The 10,118-nt window shown below is 45.8% G+C and overlaps 2 protein-coding genes across 2 annotated transcripts in view; both read right to left on the minus strand.

The window, feature by feature from the left end:
- LOC104931202 (GDNF family receptor alpha-4) lies at nt 1-7,190 on the minus strand. Its single transcript, XM_010746147.3, has 8 exons — nt 6,694-7,190; nt 5,742-6,008; nt 5,579-5,671; nt 5,124-5,493; nt 4,202-4,311; nt 3,778-3,912; nt 1,367-1,503; nt 1-1,198 (listed from the first exon to the last, which is right to left on the minus strand). The coding sequence occupies exons 1-8, from the start codon at nt 6,740-6,742 to the stop codon at nt 1,010-1,012; spliced, it is 1,350 nt and encodes a 449-aa protein (XP_010744449.2). The 5' UTR covers nt 6,743-7,190; the 3' UTR covers nt 1-1,009.
- A 1,484-nt stretch (nt 7,191-8,674) lies between these two features.
- Nucleotides 8,675-10,118, minus strand: part of si:dkey-251i10.1 (ADP/ATP translocase 2) — a 1,996-nt gene continuing 552 nt past the window's right edge. Inside the window, exons 2-4 of the mRNA XM_010746142.2 lie at nt 9,373-9,859; nt 9,160-9,300; nt 8,675-9,080 (exon numbers count right to left, since the gene is read on the minus strand). Coding sequence (XP_010744444.1) covers nt 8,923-9,080; nt 9,160-9,300; nt 9,373-9,859 — 786 coding nt within the window. The 3' untranslated portion in view covers nt 8,675-8,922. The remainder of the gene's footprint in view (nt 9,081-9,159; nt 9,301-9,372; nt 9,860-10,118) is intronic.

The raw sequence follows: 10,118 nt of genomic DNA on the forward strand, positions 1-10,118 counted from the left end.
AACATCAGGAAGTCACTTCAAAGAAGAAAACATTCAAACATTTCATGTCTTCTGTAATCTTTAATTTTTTTAACAAACACTGAAAACATGCTAATTACACGCTACACGCTACAGTCACAATCATTTCACGTCTTTAAAAAAAATAATTTCTGAAAAAATCTGAAACTTGAAAAACATGTTTTATTTTTTACATTTTTACAAAAAACATGAAAGCATGAAGTCACTTTAAGGCCGCATAGACGCTTTATAATGTTTCTGGTTCTGGTTCTGGTTCAGACTTTTTTTCTCATAATCCTGCCGTCACACTTCAGAGCCTCGCTCATGTTTTTTAAGACTCTGAACAGGAAGAGAAGCTGCATGATGTCACCTCAGCCTCAAGGTGAGCAACAGTGATGACAGGTCTGCCAACGTTCAGACAATCTTACAACAATGTTACAACATGAAACCATTAAGTTTAAAACTCAGTCAATAAAATATCACGAGGAGGTGAAGACGTGGAGGTGATGGAGCACACCATCGATGAGTTCTTTGGAAACATGGTGAGGTGACTCATCAGTCTGATTATTACATTATCATGACATCATCACAACAAGTTTCTAAAATCAAACAAATGTGCCACAGGTGAAGATTCAGACCTGACACCTCCAGGTCCTTCAGAAAAGTAATGGAACCAACAATGGTTCTTTAGAGTTCTTTAGAGTTCTTCAGCGTGATGCCACGGAGGAACCATGTTTAGTCCCACAAAGAACCTTTTATCAAAAGTTATTTAAAGAACCATCAAACATGGTTCCTTAGTTTAAATGAGTTTAAAGTTGTTTAAATTAAACAGTTCTCTATTGATGAACCCATTTTTAACGGTTCTTGTTCTCATCTCAGACTTGCTGGCCACGTTAACTCTGGAGGAAATTAATCTCACAATGGAGTTTTCATTGTGAGATCTGTGACGGTTTGAAAGACTTAATAACGATGAGATGCAGAAGGCCCAGAAGGTGCAAAAGGTCGAGAAGGTTTAGAAGAAGTTCATGAGTGTTCCCAGCAGCAGGATCGGTATTACGGGAACTGCCTGGCTTGCTGCTCCACGTTTACTCCCTCGGGCTCTTGATTGAACATTCAGGTCTTTGTCAGAGTACGGTGGGATGACGATGAATCCCTCGCTGTCGTCCTCGTCCTCAGCCTCGTCCTCCTCGCTGTCCTCCATCTGTAAAACAGGAGAAACGATAGACAGATGACAAGGAGGTTCACGATGTAAACATTTAAAAAAATCTGACTTCATACATGTTGAATATTAATTCAAAAATAACTTTGAGTCATTCTTTTATTTTGAAAGGATACAGCTGAGGTGAGATAGGAAGTAAAGAGCACTCACACTGTTGAATTCTGGGAAAGTGTTGGTGCTGGTGTGGACCCTCTCGTGGTCAATTCGTGGGGTGGCCTGAGATGTAGGTACAGGTGTGTTTTCCACAGGAGGGGGGGCGGAGACTCCCACAGAGCTGATGGCATTACCTAAAACAGAACCAGCAGAGTCCGGTACATCAGGGTCACATGGTCCACATGGTTCACATAGTTCACATGTTCCACATGGTCCACATGGTTCACATAGTTCACATGTTCCACGTGGTCCACATGGTCTACATCAGTGAATGTTAATTGGTGTGTGACAAAAGCTAAAATTGAAATAAATTGATATAAGAAATAATAATATATTACTTAGGATACAATATTAATTACATTTTACGAGAGCGTCTGGCCCTGATAGTGTCTGCTGAGACACATTGTGGCCCTTGGACAAATGTAGTTGATGACCCCGGGGGCCGCACACGGCCCGTGCCCTCACTCGAAGTGGCCCTTATATTAATTTTTGAAAATGATAAAAATGTGTCATCTGCGCCACCTAATCAGTTGTAATTACACAGTTGGCCACTAGATAGCGCCTCCAATGCAGACGCCGCCTTGTGCATGCTTCTTCTCGAGCAGTGAGGGAGAGATGTCCAGATTAGAGCATTAAACGACCCAGCCCGGCCATTTTGATTGACAGCTTTGTAGAGCCCGAACCCGTTTGCAGCCCGACGTTATTCAAATGTGTGCATATGGCATCAGTCAAGAATGAGTCATTTGCGCTGTACATTTTGAACATTTGTTATTCAGGACTACAAATGTCTGAACAGGAAAGTAGCCTAGGCTAAAATAAATTCTCTGACCGCAGATCGAAACACATCACATGATTGCTCATTGACTGCGCAAGTCATAACGCAAGCCCGAACCCGGCCCGGGCCCAATTTAAATGATAAAAATTATTCCCGAACCTGTCAGGTCCCGACGGGTCCCGACAGGTTCGGGCAAAGATTCCCAGGTCTAGTCCAGATATGCCTAAGAGCGGAGGGAAACGAAAACCTGACAGAGAAAATCATGTTTTCAGGTGAAATGGGAAGAAGACTATCTGTTCCCAGAATTGAAAGAAAAGCCTATGTGTTTAGTATGCTTAGAGATGCTATCTGCCATGAAATATTTCAATTTAGGTCGCCATTACAACACGTTGCACAAAGCTAAATACAAGAAATATACTGGAGCTGCAAGGGCTGCTATAGTAGCTGACCTCAAACCAAAAGTACACAAACAACAGGTACTTTTTACGAGAGCCACAACCACACAGGAGTCTGCACACAAGGCATCTTTGAGGGACAGTTGTCCCTCGCTATAACACGGTTCACTTTTCGCGGACTCGCTGTTTCGCAAATTTTTTTGTGTAATTTTGCTGCTTTTTTTACAGCGTACTGTACAGTATGAACGCGCATTGTGTTCGGCACCGTAAGAGGAACTGTGAAATACGCGTGAGTTACTGGTAATAATTTCTTATGTGTCAAACCTCGTAGATTGATCATTAAAATTAAATTTGTTAAAAATGTTTGGCCTTGAAAACAGGTTTTGATCTTTGGTTTCATTTACTAATATAGTATTGTACTTATTTTTGTTAAATCTGTGAAAGTTTGAACTATTTCTATTTATCAAAAAAGACTACAACTGTTATAAATATATATAGATATATATATATAAATGGCAATTTTATCATATCAGGTTAAGTGTGTGGTTCTATGTGGCCCTCTGGTAATGTCAACGAAAAATGGTGGCCCCCTCCATCATTAAGGTTGCCCATCCCTGGTCTACATGGTCCACATGGTCTACATGGCCTACATGGTCCACACGGTCCACACGGTCTACATGGTCCACACGGTCTACATGGTCCACACGATTCACACAGTCTACACAGTCCACACGGTCTACATGGTCCACATGGTTCACACAGTCTACACAGTCCACATGGTTCACACAGTCTACACAGTCCACACGGTCTAAATGGTCCACACGGTCCACACAGTCTACATGGTCCACACGGTCTACATGGTCCACACGATTCACATAGTCTACACGGTCCACACGGTTCACATGGTCCACATGGTTCACACAGTCTACATGGTCCACATGGTTCACACAGTCTACACAGTCCACACGGTTCACATGGTTTACATGGCACAGTCTACATGGTCCACATGGTCTACACAGTCTACACGGTCCACACGGTCTACATGGTCCACATGGTCCACACGGTCTACACGGTCTACACGGTCCACACAGTTCACATGGTCCACATGGTTCACACAGTCTACACGGTCCACACGGTCTACATGGTCCACATGGTCCACACGGTCCACACGGTCTACATGGTCCACGTGGTTCACATGGTTCACATTTAGAAAATGTTTCCTCTGATGTTTTACTCACGCAGACACGCATTGCTGTTGAACATGTTAAGAACACGCTGACAGCTCTGCCATTCGTTCCCACTGCCGTCACATGAACACCACTGGGACACGCCTGTGCTGCTGTTACTGACGTAGTTTGGAGTCATGATGGTGCCTGAAACAGAAACTTTTTAATATATTGAAAATGTTTTTCCATCAGCAGGTTTTTATTTTATTCAAGTCAGTTTTCTTCATGTTGATAATTACAGAAACATAAAATGACTTTTCTTAAAATATCGTGAAGGCAGATTAAATCGTTGTGCAGTGAAACATTTTTACATTAACATGATTGAATCTTCACAGCGTCTCTGATGTCGAGTTTTTGATTTGGACAAACACAGCAGATGATCATTTCTAATGACGAGTTCATCGCGCTCCCCGTTTGTTTCATCTCCTCGTCTCACCAATGAGTCCGGCGTATGCCTTCAGACACATCACTCTGCCTTCCCGGATACAGCCGGAGGCCGACACAGGGGACGGCTGGCAGTTCTGCTGGAAATCAGCAAGTCTGGACCTGAACCACAAAGAACCACAAAGAACCACAGAAGAAGCAGATTTTACATGTCAGCCCAGAGAGACAGAAACAGAGCGAGTGTGTGTTTTCAGTGATTGTTAAATAATCAGACGTGAACTCATGTAATCAAAAACCTTATTTATGTTTCATAACCCTAACCCTAACCCTAACCCTTTGACCTCAACTTCATGATTCACGTGTGTGACGTGTTCACGTGTCTTTGGTGTCGAGGATGGCAATCATGTTCTCATCTTCTCTCAGAGGTTTGTTATCGATTATTGATGGATAGTCATCTAAAAAACATCTGACATGTGACATCACGTGAAGCTTCAACACTTCATGAACAACACAAAGGTCAAACTGAGACGAGATGACCGACGGCATCTGGTAACATGTCAACTTCTGTAACATCTTAGCATGGCGTGTTCTTAGCATGGTGTTCTTAGCATGGTGTTCTAAGCATGGTGTTCTTAGCATGGTGTTCTCAGCATGGCGTGTTCTTAGCATGGTGTTCTTAGCATGGTGTGTTCTTAGCATGGCGTGTTCTTAGCATGGTGTTCTTAGCATGGTGTTCTCAGCATGGCATGTTCTTAGCATGGTGTTCTTAGCATGGTGTGTTCTCAGCATGGCGTGTTCTTAGCATGGTGTTCTCAGCATGTCGTGTTCTCAGCATGGCGTGTTCTTAGCATGGTGTGTTCTCAGCATGGCGTGTTCTCAGCATGGTGTGTTCTTAGCATGGTGTGTTCTCAGCATGGCGTGTTCTCAGCATGGCGTGTTCTCAGCATGGCGTGTTCTTAGCATGGTGTTCTTACCGGCACAGCTCATCTCTGGAGCAGTAGTTCTGCAGGCTGAGGCAGTTTGGTTTGTGCACTCTGACGTCCCCCTGTGCGTTCTCCTCGTAGGAGCACGATGGGACGATGGTCTTGCGGCGGCGCTCCCCACACAGAGTGTCTGAGCATGTGCAGAAGAGCAGAGCGAAGCTGTACTCCTCAGGGACGCGCTCCAGGAAACGGCGCAGGGCTTTGTGGCATTTCTGGCGGTTGCAGCTGTTGGTAGAGACGGCGGCTCGCTTGGTGCAGGCCACGACGTATTCGGAGCGCAGTGCACCACATTTCTCGTACTGGCCGCAGTTCTGGGCTGCCTTCAGACACTGGTTCTGACCGTCCACGGACAGAGAGGAAGCTGACGGCATCAGGAAGACGACAGTGTCACAAACAGGAAGTAAAAACATGTTTCAGTGAGGTGGGTATCAGACTCTGAGCCGTACCTGCCATGATGGAGGCCATGCGTGACATCTCGATGTTCCTCACCAGGCTGAGCTGCAGCTCTTCGTACGGAGAGACGTCGTACTCGTTGTACACTGAAACAACAGTGAATGTTTGGTCACATGGTTCAAACACACGTCAACAGGGAACAGCGCTCGAACATACCTGCAAACCTGACCGTCCAGTACACCCTGAGGCAGTGCTCCTCCCGCCGAGAGCCACGCTGACACTTGCAGACCTGAAGGGGGCGGTAACGCTGCAGCGAGTTCTGAGCCTCCAGGCATTCGCGGCGGGCGTCTGGACCGAGCGGCGCCACGGCCTCCTCAGCCGCACAGTACTCCAGCAGGCGATACGGTGCCATGCAGGACTGCTCCTGGATGCAGGACTGCTCCGCCACCAGGCAGTCCAAAGAAGCAGAGACTGGAGCGCCACCTGGAGGAGAGGTTCAGACCTGTCAGCACCTCAGCCCAGTTCTGGATCGGTACCAGATCGGTTTCAGTCAAACAGGCTCTAAAGAGCTCAGTGGACTCTGTAGACCTCTCCAGTTTCTGTCTGTCTCAGTCTGTCTCCATTTGTCTCCGTCTGTCTCTGTCCTCGTCCATCAGTGTCAACCCTGTCCATCCTGTTTAAAGTCAGTGTGCTGTGAGGACGTGGATGGTGAACACACAAACATATGAACACATAAACATATGAACACATGAACATATGAACATATGAACACATGAACATATGAACACATGAATACATGAACACATGAACACATGAACACATGAACATAAGAACATATGAACACATGAACATATGAACACATGAACACATGAACACATGTAAACACATGTAAACACATGAACATATGAACACATGAACACATGTAAACTCATGAACATATAAACACATGAACACATGAACACATGAACATATGAACACAGGAACACATGAACATATAAACACATGAACACATGAACACATGTAAACACATGTAAACACATGAACACATGAACACATGTAAACTCATGAACATATAAACATATAAACACATGAACACATGAACATATGAACACATGAACACATGAACATATGAACAGATGAACACATGAATATGAAGTGATGAACTCACCATGTGAGAAGACATGGAGCAGCAGTCCAAAGATCATCATCCCGTTCATCAGAACTGAGACTCACGCCTTCATCTGACCCTGTTAATCCTCTGAATCCTCTGAGTCTTCTGATACTGATCCGGTTCGGTCTGATCCGGTTCGGATGGTTTTACAGCTCAAAGTTGGTCAAAGTTGGTTCAGTTCAAATTCAAGTTCTGGTTCGTTTTCTTCTCTGTTTCGGTTCGGTTCGGTTGGTCTCCGTGCTCAGACTTTGTTGTGATCAGCTGACCCTCAGTCCGTCAGTCGGTCCGGACGGACTTGTCTGTCTCCGCAGATCCACTCTTCGTCTGTGGTCCGGACTCTGCTGAACGGCGCGCTGTGATTGGTCAGTGACAACATGAATATGTAATGAGGACAGCTGCACTGTGACGGACAGCGCGGGAAAAGATCTTTAATTAATTTTCGACTGATTATAGATTAGACTGTGACGTCACTGATTCACGTTATTAAAATCTTGATTTAAAAAATGAAGTAACTGTCTGTCTGTCTGTCTGTTTACCTGTCTGTCTGTCTGTCTGTTAACCTGTCTGTCTGTTTACCTGTCTGTCTGTCTGTCTGTTTACCTTTCTGTCTGTCTGTGTGTCTGTCTGTTTACCTGTCTGTGTGTCTGTCTGTGTGTCTGTCTGTCTGTTTACCTGTCTGTCTGTCTGTCTGTCTGTTAACCTGTCTGTCTGTCTGTCTGTCTGTCTACCTTTCTGTCTGTCTGTCTGTCTGTTAACCTGTCTGTCTGTCTGTTTACCTTTCTGTCTGTCTGTCTGTCTGTTAACCTGTCTGTCTGTCTTTCTACCTGTCTGTCTGTCTGTTTACCTGTCTGTCTGTTAACCTGTCTGTCTTTCTACCTCTCTGTCTGTCTGTTAACCTGTCTGTCTGTCTGTCTTTCTACCTGTCTGTCTGTTAACCCGTCTGTCTGTCTGTGTGTTAACCCGTCTGTCTGTCTGTTAACCTGTCTGTCTGTCTGTCTGTCTGTTAACCTGTCTGTGTTCTCTGAGGTGTGACAGTGCAGCAGCGCCCCCCTGTGGTTCCTCTGGTCTAATGTTCATTCAGGTCACTTCTTCTTCTTCTGTCGTAGTTTGTGCAGTAATTCAGACCATGTAGGTGTGAACATCTAGTACTCTGTGTGTATTTGTACTCTGTGTATTTATAATCTGTATTTGTACTGTGTATTTATAATCTGTATTTGTACTCTGTGTGTATTTATACTCTGTGTATTTATAATCTGTATTTGTACTGTGTGTATTTGTACTGTGTGTATTTATACTCTGTATTTGTACTGTGTGTATTTGTACTGTGTGTATTTATAATCTGTATTTGTACTCTGTGTATTTGTACTCTGTATTTATACTCTGTATTTGTACTGTGTATTTATACTCTATTTGTAGTGTGCATATTTGTACTCTATTTATACTCTGTATTTGTACTTGGCACCTCCTGTCATTGTTTTGGATTTCTTCCAGTGGAGGACTACAAACATGGACTACAAACATGGAGGACAGGTCTGTAAATGAAACAGACTTGTTCAGTCTGATCTCAAATCTTCAGACACACGAACATCTGACAGGAAACATTTAGTTGCGTGTGTCTGAAGGTTTGAGATCAGACTGAACACGTCACAGCGTGTTTGTTTCAACATGTATGAAGAGACATAAACCCTCAGTTACCATGGAGACATTGATGTTAACGTATTTTATTAAGTCAGTTTGTTCATCTCATTTAAGTTCCGTGTTTATCGTCGGGCTGATGTTGAAGTTCTTTAATGTTCTGCAGGTCACAACATGTTAACAGGCTCGTTATGTGTCAACTCGTTATCAGCTCATCACGACTCAACATGAAGGATCAGCTCGTTAAGCCGAGTAAATATAGACAGAGTAATCACCTGATCGCCCAATGAGAGCTCAGCTCACAGACAGCACAGAACAGACAGGTAGACAGAGACGGGCAGCATCAGGTAGAGTTTGTTCCCCAGGCGAAGTTTATTAGGATTCATACAAACTTCGTGAATGACAGGAGGTATCAGATTTTACAGGAATGACGTTGTAAGGAGGTGATGGAACGTTTAAAATCAAAGATGCACATACAGCCGCCGCCAGCTAACGCTCAGACTACCGTTGGTTCCCATAAATAAGGCAGAATGCAGAGTCCGTACACATGGAGAGTTTTACATTTAGCCAGAGTGACAGTGACGTTTGGACTTAGATGACCTTCTTCAGCTCGTCGTACAACACCAGCACGAAGGCGCCGCCCATGCCTCGCAGCACGTTAGACCACGCCCCCTTGAAGAACGCCTTGCCACCTTCGTCGCGTGCGATCTTGCGCCAGCAGTCGAGGGTTCCACTGTACATGATGTCAGCTGAGGAGAGAGCGCGACATGTCAAACGACGTTCAAACGTTTGTTTAATGTTTGTGCAACGTTCACGTAACGGACTCACCTCCTTTGCGTCCGGACTGCATCATCATACGTCTACGGACCGTGTCGAAGGGGTACGAGGTCAGACCTGCGACGGCTGTGACGCTCTGTGCGATCATCCAGCTGACCAGGATGTGGGTGTTTTTCGGGTCAGGGAGCATACCTGCAGACGGAGGGGGCGGGGTTAGGTCAGGTGGTCAACAGCTGGGTCATGAGGGGGCGGACATGTACGTACCCTTAGCTGTGTCGTAGATGCCGAAGTACGCGGCCCTGTAGATGATGATGCCCTGCACGGACACGTTGAAGCCCTGGTACAGACCGCGCAGGCCGTCGGACCTGAAGATCTTCACCAGGCAGTCGCCCAGACCGTTGAACTCGCGCCCGGCGCCGGCCTTTCCGACATCAGCGGCCAGACGGGTACGGGCGAAGTCGAGCGGGTACACGAAGCACAGGGAGGTGGCTCCAGCGGCACCGCCGGACGCCAGGTTACCGGCAAAGTACCTCCAGAACTGGGTGCGCTTGTCGACGCCGTCGAGGAAGATCTTCTTGTACTTGTCCTTGAAGGCGAAGTTCAGGGCCTGGGTGGGGAAGTACCTGATGACATTGGCAAGGTTACCCCTCCAGAAGGACAGGAAGCCCTGCTCCTTCGGGATCCGGACCACGCAGTCCATGATACCTTTGTACTGCTTGTCTGCCGTGATCTGCTTACTGGCATGTTGGACCTGAGGACAGAGAGACAGACGGGTCAGAGTTCAGGTGAGAGAGCAGCAGCCAATCACAGGCCTCCTTGTAATGACTTGATTCAGGTGAACGAGTCTTCGGTCTCATTAACATAAACATGCATGAATTAACTCACAGTAATGGAACTAAGGTGGGTCGGTACACTCTGACACATGTCACAGTTCTGGTTCTACAGAAACTTAAACCCGTTGACCGGCTCCGGAGCGACCGGCCCCGGGCCCCGAGCCTCCGTGTGGGCCT

The sequence above is a fragment of the Larimichthys crocea genome, chromosome XXII, assembly GCF_000972845.2.
Source record: "Larimichthys crocea isolate SSNF chromosome XXII, L_crocea_2.0, whole genome shotgun sequence".
Classification (NCBI taxonomy): Eukaryota; Metazoa; Chordata; class Actinopteri; family Sciaenidae; genus Larimichthys; species Larimichthys crocea.